Here is a 17,577-nt window from a genome sequence, read left to right as displayed (position 1 = left end):
ACAGATGTGTGGTTGAGTAAGTAAGACTAAACACAGAATTTTTAAGAAGAGATTTTTCTGTGCGGCTATGTTGACCAGCATTTGATTTCCGAACCCCCCCTCCCCTGTTAAGGGAACCCTTGACACATTCTCTGTAAAAGCTATTCTGTATGCTAATTTTTAAGGTCTGATGTAGTTTGTGTCAGGAGTCCCATAGCAAGCTCTTGCATGATTTTCTATCAGTGGTCTCCTTCTTCTAACTGTGATTTAGGGCTGGGAAAACATACTATGATTTCCTGTTTAGCTTTCTTGACTGTTAGCAAAACAGAATTTCTTCCTTGACCTTCAGCCATCCATAAATTCCAGTAATCCACTAGAGCTGCCCTTCATTCTTGTATTTGTAAACTCACCCATCAGGATAAATATGAGACACACACACTGTGACATTGTGACATGCAGCCCTTTACAGATTCTTAACAAGATCTCTTTGGCCAGGCAACAGAATGTCCTGTGGAGGCTTTTTAAGGGAATAAGTACAGGAAAACTGAAAACTGCTCATTAATTATTTTCTGTGGGCATCTTCACCATTATTGACATGCCTCCATGGTGTTATTATCTTGATGAGATCCTGATCTGGCAAGAGACTTCTACTTCTCTTGACAAGCAGTATTATCCAGTCAGCCATCATCTCCCTTTATTGTACCAACTATAGTAACTGGAACTTTGAACCTTCATTGCTTCCCATTCTGTCATGATATGACCCCCCCCCCATTTATCACCATTTTCCAGGTCCATCTGGGACCCATCCCAGTAAGTCCAAATCTCCACTGAAAACCTCTTTCCGTAAGGGAGCCATAACTGAAGTATTGATACTGTCAGTTTAGATCTTTATCTCCATTGAAGAGGTTGCTTGAACTTAAGCTTGTGCATCTTATCCAAACTCCCCCTCCCTTTTATCAAAGGCTGTTTTGGGCACTCCATATGGACCTTCAGTTGAAAAGGAATCTTGATCTGCAGCTTTGTGCTTCTTTCCCATCTGTTAGCTGACTGCCAGAAGCAGTTATAAAACTCAGCCTGGCAGATTATCTCTAAAGAGGAGGACTTAGAGGTAGAATGTTTGGCAGTTTACTGTATCTTCTGGTGACCTCCAGGCACAGTAGGTCAAGGAGCAGCTTTTTTTCATCACTGCCCAACAGTGTTGAGGGAGTCTTTCTGTGGGTTCTTCAGTGGGTACAACAGAGACACTTCCAAATGTTTTTGCCTATATCTTGCAGACAGAACCAGTTTTACCTTTCTTCTGCAGGGCATTTTCCACTTTTGATGCACAAGGTCTTTGTCCATTTGGAGAGGATTTTACATTCCTAAACCTAGAAAGGTTTTCTCCTGGTTCTTTTAAATGCAGAAGAATATGAACAACATCTGATCCATTCTGCAGCTTAAGGATCTAAACGTTTTTGTGGATTTTATAAAGTTAGAGGTGTTGACTTTCCAGCTAGTTGTTCTCCTCAGTCCAGGAGATTGTGTCTACACAATAAGGCTTAAGGACAAGTTCCTTCGCATTCTGACTCATGCTATTCAAAAGTTTTTTTTTTTTTTAAGTTTAGAGTGCAAGCGGGTTCCTTTCAGATTTGCTTCTTGCAAATAGATCTACTTGAGGAGTATCCCGCCCATGGATAATGTCCAGAAACACATCCCTGTGCAACATCCATTCATGGGATTGGGGATTGAGTCATGAACCTGCTCAATGTGTCTGCCACAACTTTCTGACTGGAAGGAATGCAAACTGCATGAAGGGTCAGTTGGCACAGAGTTGCGAATTCCCAAGCCTTGACAGCCAACCTGCACAGGAAATATCACCCCCCCCCCCTGCTTGTTGACATACTACAGAACTGTTTTGTTGTCTGTGAACCACTTTAAAGGATCTGGTTGAAAAAGAGGATGAAAGGCTTGCAAGGCAAACTGTGGGCTCTCATCTCTTTTATGTTGATGTGTTCCTTCATTTGAGAAGGAGACCACACGTCTTGAACCTTCCAAGAAACAAAGGTTGCCCCATCTCATATCCGAGGCATCCATGAACAATCCCTGAGACAGAAGGGGGCTGTAGGTGAACTCCTGGATTCAAGGAAACCTGTTGAATCCACCACTCCAATTATATTTTCAAGCAGGGAAGAGGAGGAATCATAAAATCTAATGGATGAGCATGTTGCATCCATTCTGACTTGCGATACCACTGGAATTTCCTCATGTGAAGTTTGGCTAAAGGTAACCTGGGAATAGTGGATACCATGAAGCCCGGCAGGCAGAGGAATTCCCTGACTCTCAGGGACTGGAGTGGAATGATAGCTTGAAAGTAAGCAGTTAGAGAAATGACTTTCTTAGAAGGTAAAGAAGCCAACATCTTGTCTGACTGAACTATGCATCCAAGGAAGACACGGTCCTGTGAAGGAGCAAGAAAGGATTTTTCAAAATTTATAGTGAACCGTAGTCTTTCCAGAAGAGACACTGTGAAATGAATGTTTTGTAGAAGTATGTCTGGAAAATGAGCCAGAAGGAGGAGGTTGTCCGAGTAAGGAACAATCTGAATACCCCTAAGTCTGCAAAAGGCAATGACAGGAGCTAAGCATTTTATGAAGACCCTTGGTGCCATAAACAAAAAAACAGGCAATGCAGAAATGTAAAATGTGAGGAAGCAACAGCAAAGTGCAGAACTTTTCTGTAAAGAGGATGAATATGGATGTGAAGATAGGCATCCTTGATGTTCAGGGACACCATGAAGGCCTGTGGAAGAATGAATGGAAGCAGAGTGTTTAAGGAAAGCATGCAAAAGGTGGGAACCTTTAGAAATGTGTTCAGATGTGACAGATGTAGAATTGGTCTCCAAGGACCACCTTTTCTGGGGACTAGGAACATTCTTGAGTAGAATCCCTTTCCTGTTTTGGAAGGTGGAACTTCCTGAATGGTACCCTGAGAAAGCAAGGTGTGAATCACCTGAGGAAGGAATACCTGCTGATCTTTCGAGGATTGTGGAATACCCCTGAAGGTAGCAGGAGTCTTCCATACAATGAAGTATCCTCTGAGGATTATAGAAAGGACCCAAAAGTCTTGAGTGATCTGTTTACAAGCAGGGAGGGACAGGGAAAGACCTAAGGATAGAGGGTTCTGATTGCAAAGAGGTTGGTAGTCAGACTACCTGGCTTGCTCGGAAATGGCTGTTTCTGAGCAGCAGGAGTATTAGAAGACAACTGGCAGAATAAGACTTTCTGGCACCTCTTTTATTCTTAGGAAAATGAGGTCTGGATAGCTTCCTTACAAATGGAATTTTTGAAAGATAGATCCTTTGAAATTTTGGAACTGGTGACACACAAATACATTTAAGATCTTGGAGTTCCTTGCCCTTTTTTTGCAAAGACTTAGAAAGTTCTGCAGCTGCAGATCCAAACAAAGCCTTGGAATCTAGTGGAAAATCCATATCTTTAGCTTTGATATCATCTGGTAGTGGTTGGAGTCTCAGCAAACAGTACCTCCGAAGGACACAGCCAGATGTAGCAGCTCTGGCAGATGCTTCTACTGCATCATAGCTTCATTTAACAGAATGACGTGTCCCTTGGGAAGAGGAACCTAAAATGGAAGTAAGCCGGGATTTAACATTAGAATCTGGAAGCTCAGAAATTAGCCTAGTGGCTTGAGAAAGAAGGGTTAAGGAATATTTTGCAATATGCGTCTGGTAGTTTATATCCAAAAGGCCAGGGTGGCCATTTTTTCCTCAACCCTTCCATAACTTTGCTGTCCTTATCTGAGGAGAGAAGGGAGTTAGAAGGCAAATGCTTAGAGGGCTTATCAGCAGCCACTGAGGCTATAGATGGATCTGCATGACGATACTTAAACGAAAACCTACAGTGTTCTGTCACATTCTAGAACCTGTCTGGCCTTTTAGGAGCAGGAGGTTATGAATCTGGAGGAGAAAGCATCCAAGAAGGCTGGAAGCACAGGAGGAATTGCAGATGGGGATGGGAAATCTATCTGTAAAAGATCATAATATATTTTTTTTATATCTCAGAAACCTGACAGCAGTCTCACTGGAAGAATTCTTTCCTCTTCACAGTGGTCTCTCCAAGAGTAATATCCTCCCCTGGAGATTCATTTCCAATTGATTCTTCCTTTGGGGAAGCAAATCCCAGTGGAGAAGACATCTGGGCAAAATATGCCAGAGACTCACCCCCAGAAGAATCATCCTCATCAGAAGAATCCTTAATCCTAATCCTCTTTTGAGGAGAAACTGGAGAAAGGGAAGGAGAAGGAAGAGAGATGCCTGTAGACTGTCTAAGGGGCATAAAAGCATTAAACAGTCCTTGTGAAATTCTTGCCAATCAGTATATTGTTCCTGAGGAGAAGGAGAAGAATGCTTAGTTTTCTGCTTCTTCTTAAGTGGAGCATCCATAAGGTGGAAGGATGAGGGCTTCATTCAATAATATTGCTGTGGACCTCTTCACGAACCAGGATTTGTGTAATGCCTCAAGGACCTTCAGAGACAATGAACATGGGTTCGTCCCCTACGTCCATAGCAGACATTTGCAAATCCCCCGAGGACGTGCTAGTATGATCTTTTGCAGCCTCCACAGAGGTACCCATGGAAAAATCACTAGCTACCTCTGAACAGGTCTCTGGGCCAACACTGGGCTTGGGAGTAACATCTGGAACTGGAGGAGCAGCAAATAACTCAGGCCTAAATTTCTTGGACTTCTTAAGAACAGGATACCCTGAAGGGCCCGACACACATTCCATGGCACCATGTGCTGAATGCTTAAGGCGTTGGTTCTCTATATATAAATTAAGAGAAACAATATAACTGCGCAGGGTCTCTGGGACAAAGGCCTTGCAAATCGCAAAGGCGGTATGGTCGTGGTTAGGGCCTAGGCAAAAAAAGTGCAGATCGCGGGAATCCTTATGTGAAATTTGCCTTTTGCACTGACACTTGCTCTTCCTAGATGACATGTAACCTCAGAAAACAACAGTAGCACAAAAAAAAAAAAAAGGAAGAAAACCCCCAATGGGACACTTATCTGACTCAGAATCTGCAACTTCATAGTCAAGCAAATGACTGGAGAAGATGTTCAGACTGACTGCAGAAAAGTTCTGAGGATGGTATGTGCCGATGTCTGCTATATACCAGACCTCAGTTTATGAATGACGTTGGAGGAGGATCCTATGTGCGACATCACACATTGCAAGTACTTAACTGTAGCTTTAGACTTTTGTATACTGGTCAGACATTCGGGTCAGACTGCTGTGGAATCCCTCATGTTATGAATATTGCAACATATGAATAGGACATATAAAGGGCTAAAGAGCATAATTAGAGCTCCAGAAAAACCTATACAAAGTTTTCCCTTCTGAAGAAACCATAATCCCTGTGTCATGAGAAACCCAAGCATTATTCTCCACCACAAAAACATTCTGGTCAGGACTATATGTCATTGGGCCTATCAGTAGAATGGTACCCTAGAAGACAGTGTCTGACTGCAGCCACCAGTGTAAAGCCCTGTAGGACATACATCTCAACTGTCCAGATTTTCACAGACTGTCCAAATTTCTTCCTCACATTTTTAATCTGTTCCTTATGATGTGTGATTTTCTAGAAAATCACAGTAGATTCAAGTCACTAAATAATGACATATGTTTTAGTTTCAGACTTCATATCCTTCAGAAAATGTATGCCAATACAAATCCTATTATTCTAGCAACTTTCCAAGTTTATATGTGCAATATTTAAAAAAAAAAAAAAAAAAAAAGTACTAACAGGTTGAAAGATTTGCTGTGGGCAAACTGGGAGGGTGTGAAGGGGTCATTCATGATGTCAGTGGCTTCAGATCACTGACCTGAGTGCATGTGTACACAGGCCAACAGAACTGCAGCTGTAAAAGTTTAACAGCATACAGCCTGCCACAGAAGGCATCCTCTTCAGCAAGGCATGAGTTCAGTAAAAGGCACAAAAGCTGAACTTTCTAAGAGGCAGTCAAGCAGGATTTCTTCAGGTTGACTATGGTCCATAGTCTCTATGATACACTTGCCAATAGCCTCCTGAGCTCCCAGCAAGGTTTCCCAGGTGGCAGTTATGATTGTGATTTACAAACAGTCCAAGTATGGGAAAAGTGTATATTATCTTCTTGAGTGATGAGGCTGCTGGGCTGGTGAACCTCTTAGTAAACCCAAGGGCACAAAGGACATTAAATTGCTTCCAAAGTTTTGTGCCAGAGTTCCTAATCCTCAGGCATGGAAGATATATGCCCTGTCCTTTTCTTGGAAGTGGATATTTCTCTATGCATTCCCCCCTTCCCCCTCCTTCAGAAAGGTCTGTTAAAAATTCAACAGGACCAACCAGAAGTCTTGCTTGTGACTCCCTTTTGGCCAAGACAGCATTGGCTCCCCCTTCTTCTGCATTTAGCCAAGAGCAATCATCACAAGTTACCTCACAAGATGGATCTACTCACACAGAGCAAGGGATCTCTAATACATCCCACAAATGTCAACCCTTCAGATAAATCTGTGAGTGATAGGGTTTCTATCCCATTTAGGCACCTGTTTTCTGAGGATGTGATACAACTTCTGCAGGAGGCCATAAAACCCAACAGTAGGAAATCCTACATTTCCAAATAGAAGAAATTTTCCATCTGGTGTCTTTCCAAAAACATACAACCATTGTCTGGATATTCCAGTGGTTTTGTCTTATCTGTGTGGATTACTGAAGACTGGATTATCATACTTTTCGGTAAAAGCTCATCTCTCAGCCATTTCTGCCTGTCTGCCTGTGACTCCTCATTCCACTAGAGCTGCATCTCCTTCAGGTGCTTTTTTCAAGGATCTGGATACTTCCTCTATCTTAGAAGCAGCTACTTGGTCCATAGCCTCACAAAACACTACAAGTTGGATACTATATCTAGATCTAGAGTTGGTTTTGCTAGGGCTATTCTTCAGGTTTTATAGAAAGTGCTACTGCCCCTCTTCCCACTCTGTCTTCTGCATGAGCTTTACTATTCTCCCTCATGTTATGAATACTGCAACATATGAATAGATGAACATAGAGTAGTTGTGTAAAATCTTACCATAACCACAGATGTCCTTTGCTTCTATGTGTTGCAATATTCTATCCCTCCGCCACATAACGCATGCACTCAAGTCACTCCACAGCAAGTACAAATATGACTCTGTCATTGTCCATGTTGGAGTGAATGACTTGAGATGTACTTCCCTGGGCTACATGAAAAGAGCCATGGAAGAGCTCCTGGATCATGTGTCCCAGGCAGGTATGACCCTAGCCCTGAGTCGCAGCCTGCCTCGCCCAGAATGATACCAAAGTATAAGGACAAAATGACTTGACTTAATTTGGCTAAGCTTCTGGTGTCATTCAAAGGGGATCACATATCTGTCTGCCTGGGATGACATGATCGACAGACCATGATGTTTTGCCAGAGATGGTCTGTACCTGTCGCCCCTGGGATTCAGGTTACTGGCTAAGGCTCTTGCCACCCCTATAGTGCCTTTTTTTAGGTAAAGTTTAAAGGACAAAATCACCACCGTAACAGGTACAAGCATGCAAAATATGAAGGTAATGCTACTCAATGCTAGAAGTCTAAACCTCAAAATGCGCTCTCTCGGGGCACTCCTAAAAATGGAGAACATCGATATCTGTGCAGTAACTGAGACCTGGTTCAAGGCTCCAGAGAGCACCCCTGCAATACCAGGCTACAACTCTTACCACACTTTTCAGCCACCAAACCAGGACCGAAACACTAAAGGTGAAAGAGTGTCCATATTCATCAAGGATATTCACACCACCAGGCTAGTTGCCCAACACAGTGCGTCTGAAATTCTACAGGTACAACTAACACTAGGTAAGACTGCAATCCAAATTGTAGCTTGCTACAGAGCCCCCACCATGCCCCAAGATTCTCACAACACCTTTCTAAACATACTGGAAAATATTAAGATACAACCAGGCACCCTAATACTGGGTGATTTCAACTACCCTGCCATTAACTGGGAAAACTACTCGTGTACCAACACCTTTGCCCAACGGTTCTTGGAATTCATAAATTCCAATGCCCTGGATCAACTAATCCATAGTCCCACCAGGGCCTCCAGTATCCTAGACCTGGTCATTACCAACATGGGAAATCGATGCTGCACACCTATGGTCACCCCGTCGTTGGTCAGGTGTGACCGTAAGCAAATCACCCTTGATATCCACATCACTCCCCCACTCCCCAGTAAGGAAACCTCAGTAAAAAAACTTCTCCAAAGCCACCTTCATGCTACTCAAGTCAGAAGTGGCAAACATCATAACACCCATGCAGACGGGAGCTGAAAGTTCCATTGCTGAATCCTACACTAAGGCACTGTATGAGCACATCCACTCGTGCATGAATCGTGCCATCCCAAATGGAACCAAGATGCCCTCCTCCAAAAAAAGGAAGCCAATCTGGTGATCCCCTGCCATAAACAAACTTTACAACAAAAGGAAGAAACTGTTGCAGAAAAGAGGAAAATCCCAGGATGCAAAAAAACTCCCTTACTAGCCTCAGTGAGATCCCTCATAAAATCCTCGAAAGCTAGTTATGAAAATAAAATTGCCAAAGATTCCAAAGACAACCACAAGGCATTCTATAGCTATGTCAAGAATCTAAATGGCAATGCTCAGATCTGCTCTGAGCTACAACAGAATGGCATTAAATATTACTGATCCTAAGGATATTGCCAATATCCTGGCAGATCGATTCAGTGCCAACTTCACCCCCCCTCTCACCCCCTAAAGGGCCCATCTCAATACCAAAAGATTGCCAAATTCTGGTAATAACTGCCACACAGGTAAAAAACGCACTCTCCAAAGCTAAGAATACAGCATCCATGGGACCAGACGACATCCCAAGCTGTGTACTACATGAACTACAAAATGAACTGGCACCTCACCTAAGTGGCGTGTTTAATCATAGCCTCACCTCAGGCTTCGTGCTCACTGAGTGGCGCACAGCTACAGTTATCCCACTCCACAAGAGGGGATCCACCTTGGATGCTGGGAACTACCTCCCCATCAGTCTGACGAGCCTGCTCTGCAAGGCCATGGAACGTATTATCATGGAATTTATAAACAAAGACATTGGCAACCTTCAAACACTGGACCCCACCTAGTTTGGGTTCATGAAGGGCCAGTCTTGTCTCCTGAACCTGATTGACTTCTTCGAGTCAGTCTCCAGACCTGTCGACGTGGGTAAGACAGTCCACACAGCCTATCTGGACCTCGCCAAGGCCTTTGACACCATCTCCCACTCTGGAATCATAGATAAACTTACTAAGCTGGAAATTAATCCCTACGTCACTCGATGGGTTGCCAACTGGCTTACTGACAGAATCCAGCCAAAGTAGCTGACTCCAAATCCAGCTCCAGACAAGTGGAGTACCTCAAGGTTCAGTCCTGGGACCGCTCTTGTTTGGCGTCTACTTCTCTTAAGTACAGGCCAACACTAAGGGACTCTGGCTAACAAAGTTTTCAGATGACTGCAAACTGGGAGCCATTATTGAATCCTCAAATTATGTGGCTATTCTACAAAAGGGTCATACAGAAACAGATGCTTGGTACCAGAGCCATGGGCTCAAGCGCAGTGCCAAGAAATGTATAGATATCCCCTTTGGGAAAAAACATGTACCAGTGAATTACCACATAGGTGGCAGTACACTAAACACTGAAAGTGTGATAAGAGACTTAGGGACACAGGTGGACAGTGGTCTCACCTTCGATAACCACAACGCCACAACAGTCAGGAAATCCTTCTATGTGGCACACCTCATCACTAAGAGCTTTTCATCCAGAAAAAAGGAGGTCATTGTCCCACTGTACTCATCCCTCATTAGACCCATTATAGAATACAACAACCCGTTTGGTATGTACCTCTCAAGACAGCTGCAACAACTGGAAAGGCCGTAGAAATACCTCGCTAAAAGAATCACAGGCCTAAAGCAGATGGCCTATGCTGACCGTCTAAAAAAACTCCAGCTATACTCTGTCACATATCGTCTACTCAGAGGCGATCTCTGCTTAACATACAAGGCCATGTCAAACCCAGAGCTGTTGGACATGCTACACTTAAAGAAATCCCAATCCCTCAGAGCCACATGCTCTAGGGGTCTAAACCTTGTCATCACAATGAACAAAACATGCTGGAGGGATAGGTTCCTGACCTAGAAGCTCCCCAGACACTGGTGTAGACTGCCCATACATGTCAAGCAGAGCGCCTCTTTGGCCCTCTTTAAAAGAAACCTTGATTGGATGGGAGATAGAAAACTCACCCCAGGGATCATGTCAGTCGCCCTGCTCAACAGGGGTCCAGGGAAGTAAATATTGTGGGATGAAATAGCCAGCGTATTGTTATGGCTAGGCTTGTATAGACCCTAGGGCCGATAGCCTAGTACCAACCTAGGAAACTACCTTCTCCCTGATGCTTGCTTGTTTTCTGGATGTGTCTTTTCTCAGTTTATCTTGGGTTGGTGTTCTTCCTGGGCATTCAGTTCTGAGGACGGTACGTGCTGACATCTGCTGTATACCTGACGTCAGTTTATGACCGACATTGGATGGGATCCTATGTGCAAAGTCACATGTACCAGACAGTAGCTGTAGACATTTATATACTGGCCAGACGTATAAGTCAGCGTGCGCTGGACTCCCTCATGTGTTATGAATACTGCAGCATATAGAAGAGGACATCTATGGTTATGGTAAGGTTTTACACAACTGTTTTGTATTTGAGCATTGTATTCTTCAATAAATGTCATGAACATTTTCTGTTGAAATGTGAATTTGAGTATGCTACTCTAACAGGCCTTTCGACCATTTGCATGGCTGCTTTCAGTGCTTACTTCAGAAATGTCTTCATTGTAGGTATGCATGCCATGACTGCTTGGTTGTCATTTCACAACTTTACTTGCCATTGTTGCTTGGACCATGAAACCAGGAATCGGGTGTATTTTGGTAGCTCAGTGTTTCATAACATGGCATACTGAATCCTGTTTTTCAGACCTTTCTCTGGCTGTGACCAACTGGCAGGTTAAAATTTGCAGTACTTTTGAGTTCTTCACAGCAGTTAGCTCCTGTAGGAAGTGTATGAAATGATGAAATAGTAACAAGTGTATATAAACTATGTAAATGAACTGTGAAGCGGTCTTTCAGCAGTAAGTACTCAGCTACATAATTATTACTTTATTATAGCAGTGTTAAAATGTATCTGTGACTGTAATTAAGTTTGTTCCTGGGAGTATGACAGCGGATCTGCTTGCCAGAGCCATCTCCATTGGTATAGAGAAAAAAAACCCTAACTATGACCTAGGTGACCTGAACTCAGTTAGTAACGTGTGCATCTGCACGAGCTGGCTGAGAGAACAAAGAATGACAAGGCAAGGCTTGTCTCATCTGTGGGGGAATCTTGGGGGCATGCAGGCAACATTGCCATCCCATGAGCACTGGTTGTGATACCAAGGCTATAAAAGGAAAAACATTTCTGCAGTAGGGCAAAGAGGGATGCATCACCATGTGGATGTGGGTGTTTCCTCTCGCAGCATTGAGTGCCCACTTCTGATGTCAGTCTTGCATGTCATTGGGAGATGGGCCTTAAAGGAAAGCCTCCAGCTAGCCCCTCTTTCTCTTTTCCTATCCCTGGTCACAGGGACATTCATAGTCCAGCAAGTGAGAGATTTTCTTCTCTGTAGGGACAAGACCTGGCTGGTAAAGGGATATGCCTGAAGTACCTAATAATGTGGTGGTCGCAAGGAGCAGACACAGGAATGGTCACTGACATCAGTAGTAGCTTGTGAAAAAGAAAGTAGGAAAAAGAGAGAATGCTTACCAAAGATAGGTCTTAATGCTGTATTAATAAAGAAACAGAAGTACACTGAATGTTGTTCAGAGAGTTTACAGTTGTTTGTATTTAGTTTTTGAAATGCTTTAGGAAAACATGGGAGGAAATGGCCTGTCAGCCAGGTGAGATATGCTGTTCATGGTGTGAGAACACAGCCTTAGTAGTCTTGTTTAAAATTTTACTGACTGCAGACATGCTCGGTGACCATTTGCATTCTTTAATGCTTATGCAAGCAATTCCAATGCCTGTCTGTCTTCTTTAACTAGATCCACCAAGGAAGCCTCTTGTTTTACTGTAGTCCTGAATAACCTCCGTGTGATCTTAGTATTTGACTGGCTGTTGATGGTTCGTGATTTCCTGCATACCCCTAGTGACTTGAAGAAATCTGAGAAGCCAGGGTCCACTTTTGAGTACAGATATGGCAGTGAAATGAGGATGCCAACAACTGTAAAGAGTGGTATTGTTACAAAACGTACTTCTGCACCTGTCATTAGTGAAAAACACGTGGAGATCAAAGTTAATGTCACTGGTGAGTCAAGTATGTTTAATACTTATGCATCATTGTTAGAAATTGCTGCAGAGAGAGAAAGAGAGATGTTTTAAGTTTTGGCAATAGTTAGCAATAGTGGGTGAATTGTGCCACAGCTTGTTTCCATTTAACCTTCTGTAAACTGTCTTATATTTATAGTGAGGCCTTAATGGATATCTACCCCCCCCCCCCCAAAAAAAAAGGCAGTACATTGTGAAAATTAAGATACTTGATATAAAACTGTCTGTTTTGGCATGATACAACCAGAAGAATGAAGCTGAAATTTTGCAGTGGTGTGTCTACAGAGTGCTAGAAGAGAATGCTTGAAGTCTGTTCTCTCTTAATATTCTGAGGAAATGCCTTTCTGTGTAATGTGCCTCCTTGGCAGACCCAGCTATCTTTTGCATAGTGTGGTGTTAGGATTATTTCTGCATTTACCTTGTGTTTTATACAGTTGTTTGACCACATTATGCCTGTAGTCAAGCTTTCGCAAGTCCTCCTGATTTAACCCCGACTTCTGTCTCATGGCGCCTCTGTGTTTACATCAGAGCGTGCTGCGAGATGCTAGTAACTGCATGTTGTTACACCCGAGTGCCTTCTCCCAGCGCAAATAAATTTGCATTCAGAGTGTAACTCCACTGTTGAAAATTAAGTTGAAAAAGTAACTGAACGTTGTTTTTTACCTTGTCAATTTAATTTTCACCATGAAGTTATGTGGTATTCATAGTTTTCCGAGAAAATTGGCTTGCGTTTCCCTCTGTACTTTCCTCTCCATAGCAAGCCGATTTTCTATGCCTTTAATCAAGCAAGCGGTGGCATCCAGTGGCAGTCTTACAAACCAAGCCACCGCTTGCTTAACACCTCCTTCCCCGAACCAAAAATCCTTTGTTATGTGCAAATAAGTAGGGGGTCCAACAGTAAAAATTCCCTTTCTTTTTCTGGCGTTTGTGGAATTTACTGCTGGATCCCTCTGTCCTGCTGTTAACTTCACAACCGGAGATCTGTCTACAAGTCTTTTGCTACAGACCGTTTTACCTTCGATCCAGATTAAGGTAAGATGGTGCCTGGTTACACTCAGTTACTCACATGTAATGGCGCCACGGGAAAAGGTCTGACTATACTGTCGTTATTGCAGTTGCTCTTTTTTTCAACAGTATATGCCATTCCACATATTAATCTGCGGTTGGCTGATGTCCCTGAGAAGTGCTGGCCCACCCCAACAATTAATGTAATTTCCAATTGCTGTGTCAGTTCGAGAACAGAGCTGTTACTTTACTTTTATTCATATTGGATGAGTAGTGCCACTAATTTGAAAGAAACTCAACCAGAGACTATGGCCAGGCATATTTTTGCTAGAACCAGCATTGGGAACTTTTTTCATAAGAGACTGTCCTCAATGTACTGGTTTTCAAAACACGGTTCTTCCTGAAACTACTCATCCAAGACGAATGCCAGTGCTGGGGCTTCAGCTCGGTATAAGCTACTTTCAATCTAGAAAACATCTGCAAAATCCTGCAACAAATCAGCCCACACGATTAGTGCAAACATCCTTGTAAAGTAACAGCTCTCCTCCCGAACTGACACAGCAATTGAAGTTATAGTGATTGTTGGGGTGGGCTAGTACTTCTAAGGGAAATCAGCCAACAGCAGAATAGCTTCAAAATAAGTTACGTTGTGGGCACTAGCTTCCTCTACTTCTTGGTTATTCCACATATCTGTTCATGAGGGTTTTCGCTTATCTTCGGACTTGTTAAGAAAAAAAGTGTTTGTGTGAGTGTGTTTAAGTCTGTCTGTGTATGTTTATGAATGCGTGCATGAAAGCAGTTTGTATGTGTGTGTGAGTAAAGCAGAGACTGTGTATGGGTGTATGAGAGAGAGTGTGTGTTTATGCCACTGAAGGTGGTTAAAAAAAACATTTTCTTTCTGCTTGCCTTACCTCGGCCTTTGACCCTCCGGTAACACAGCTGTCTTAAAGGTATGTGTAGCTTTTAAAAGACATTGACTGTGAATCAGGTAATCAGTATTTAAGCTGGACAGCTTTCTGTATATTTGTTCCTCCCATATCCTATAAATAACTGAAATCTGCTCCACATGTGCTGCTTCAGTTTCACTGACAATATGTAAACAATTTTATGTTGAATGAGTTATCAAGTAAAACTGTGCTTACAGTTTGCTTTCCATCTGAAGAAGCATCTTCTGTTTATGTACTAAAATGAAAGACAGCAACCAATGAGATGGTGGTAAAACTCATATACTGAAGTATGTGTATAGAAATCTAAGCCATGTGTTTTAGTTTGGTATCATGAGCAGACAGATAATCTGCTGTGGCGACCCCTAACCGGGAAAAGCCGAAAGAAGAAGAAATAACAGTACCCAAAGAACACTACAACAGACATGGATTACCTCTCAATTGTCCCGATTTTTGCCTCACATTTTTGGTCTGTTCCTCATGATGTGTGTTTTTTTGGCAAAGCACCGAAGATTGAAGCCACTAAATAATGACATATGTTTAAATTTCAGACTTCATATTCTTCAGAAAAATGAATGCTGCCACAAATCTGGTTATTATAACAACTTAAGTTATAAGAGCAATATTTAAAATCTGCCCCTATTTTTGTGACTTTCTACCCCCATTTTTTAGCTTTGTCCAGATTTCTTTACTTGAGAGGTATGCACATTTCATACAGAAGTCACCCTTAAGTTAGGATTAACTGACACACCTTGAAGACCAAAGTGGTAACCACTGTGTCCTCCAGAATGTGTAATACTGCTGTGTTAAGTGACAGTTTTCTCATGCAGCGGCAAGCCCTTCTACAACACATATATGCCAGTCTTCCCAGACATACATGGCAGAACAGATGGCTTATGTGAGGTTTGCATATTTCCCACTGGCTACCACTACAGGAGGTTTAAGATATTATACAGTGGCTGCATCTTTCAAGTAGTTTTTCTAAATGGTTTCCCTGTGTGACCTATTTACCCTTTTGTTTGGATTTCATGTTAGAAACCATCACCTTCCTATACACAACCTAGTGAGGAACTGTCCAGAATTTTGCTTCATATTTTTGGTCTGCCCCTTGTAAAATGTGCGTTTTTCTGGCAAATCAGTGAGGATTGACATCACTAAATAATTGTGTACTTTTGGGTTTCAGAGTTCCTGTCTTTCTGAAAATGTATGTTAATACAAAATATGTGATTCTAGCATTTATCTATGTTTATCAGAGCAATATTTATACTTATTATTGATGTGGGGCCTTTTTCTTGCTATTACTTTTGTCTTTGTCCAGAATTCTTCCACTATGAAGTTGAGAGGTATGTAACCACATAAGCATTTATAGATAAAAAACTAGCAAATTGACAAACAGTAGCTGCCACCCCATAGTAAGAATATAACCTTTCCAGTAACACCAAATGTGATTTTGTGCTTCCTGAACAGAGATTAAAGAATCTGTTATTAACATTACAATGTGACTTGTGGCAGCAGCTTATAAGTCCATTCATACTTGGCTTCTACTTAAGAGACAGATGAGACCTGTGCAGTAATGGATTCCGTTTATATTTATATTCAGCATAACCAACTTGATTGCAGTCATTCTCTTCCATTCCCACATTGCATTATCTCTCCTTATTGCCTTTTGTTCAGCCCATGTCTGTTTTATTGATATGCAAAATGAAAAGGCTAAAAATTGCCATGGGAGTGTGAGGCTAGACTTTTTAGATCTTCATGGATCAACAGCTTAGTAATTACTTATGACCTCATGAACCTATTTACAAGGCGTTCATCTCTCTTTCTGTTTATCCATTTGTATCATATATGCACTGATTATGCATAGATCTTTACCACAGTTGTTATCCACTGGCTAGCATGCACCATTTTGTCAGCTGAGAAAAGCAAACCCTGCAATTTCAGTTATTGGGTACTCTTGGTGAGGATCTAAAAATGAAATTGTTAGGGGTAAAGTATATTGCAAGGTCCTGGTAAGGTGCGGTAGAGGGTGAGCTTTGTGGTAAAATGGATTAGAACGCATGTCACCTGAAAATATTTTTTTGGCGATATTGAAGTGTATTAACCCACCTTATGCACAGTAGCAAGCCACGCCCAAACCCTGCCTGTGACAGTGATGTCAGTACACCACCCACCTTTTGATTGAAAGCTGCCAGTTCATTTTCCCTAGGTAGGAATAGGACTAACACAAGTTAAGTCTGAATTTACTGAACGCTTGGCCCACTGCAGGTTTAATGGTAAATAATAAAATCGCTGTGTTTTACTTTTTCATGCGGTAAAAAAGTTATATTCAGCCTATGCCGAGAAAAGGGTGGAAGGGTGTCAGTGCAGCTATTTTCTGTTATGCATTAAAAGCAAATGCTGTGAAAACATTCAGTATTTTGCATGATTAACCTGGATATCCTGAAACTCTTGCTTTCCCACCACCACTGCTGTGATGTTTTAAGTAGCTGCTTTTATTTGGAGCAGCTGAGACAGACTGGACTTGCTGAGTCTGTGCATGTCCATGCTAAAGTACAGTACTTGTTCTGCATTTTTGCAAGAGATGACTTGTCTGTCACTTATATGTAGCAATTGGTCTTTATTCTGGCATGCTGTGTATTGTAGACATGGTACTACTACCTTCGGTTTGGTATCAACCAGTGTAATCACTGCAATGTGTGCAAGTGTGCTGAATGCCAACATACCCCTCTCAACTGTCCACATTTTCACCTCATATTTGTTATCTGTTTCTCATGAAATTGTGTTTTTCTGGCAAATCACTAGCAAATCATTGAGGGCAGTTCTTGGATGATGGTAGGTAGGAATGTCTGTACAAATGCACCCATTGGGGGGGGGGGTGATTAACTGTTCCCTTAGTTTATGAGACTAATAACCAAATATTTACTTTTTGTGAGGACTTCATATCTGTGAGAAAATACATGCTAATTTAAAACTTGTTAAAACTTGTTATTGTAGCAAATTCTAATTACAATCCTGTCATCATGTCAATCACGGCAAATTACTGTTCTTAATCGCCACCCTCTGGCATGTCAATCACTGCAGCCACGCCCATTCCTGCATGAACTAACTGGTGGGTTAATACACTTCAATATCGCCAATTTTTTATTAGCTTTCAGGGTTTCGGCTTTGTTTTAGAAACGTACGTGTGCAGGATACGCAGT

The 17,577-nt window shown here is 42.2% G+C and overlaps 1 protein-coding gene across 1 annotated transcript in view; it reads left to right on the top strand.

Moving 5' to 3' along the window:
• VPS13D (vacuolar protein sorting 13 homolog D) overlaps positions 1-17,577 on the top strand; it is a 3,321,573-nt gene that overhangs the window by 1,630,341 nt on the left and 1,673,655 nt on the right. Inside the window, exon 31 of the mRNA XM_044060428.1 lies at positions 12,146-12,408. Coding sequence (XP_043916363.1) covers positions 12,146-12,408 — 263 coding nt within the window. The remainder of the gene's footprint in view (positions 1-12,145; positions 12,409-17,577) is intronic.

Source organism: Protopterus annectens, chromosome 2.part0 (assembly GCF_019279795.1).
Source record: "Protopterus annectens isolate FY-2018-M chromosome 2.part0, PAN1.0, whole genome shotgun sequence".
NCBI classification, from domain to species: Eukaryota; Metazoa; Chordata; order Ceratodontiformes; family Protopteridae; genus Protopterus; species Protopterus annectens.
This window is presented reverse-complemented; position numbering and strand designations above follow the sequence as displayed.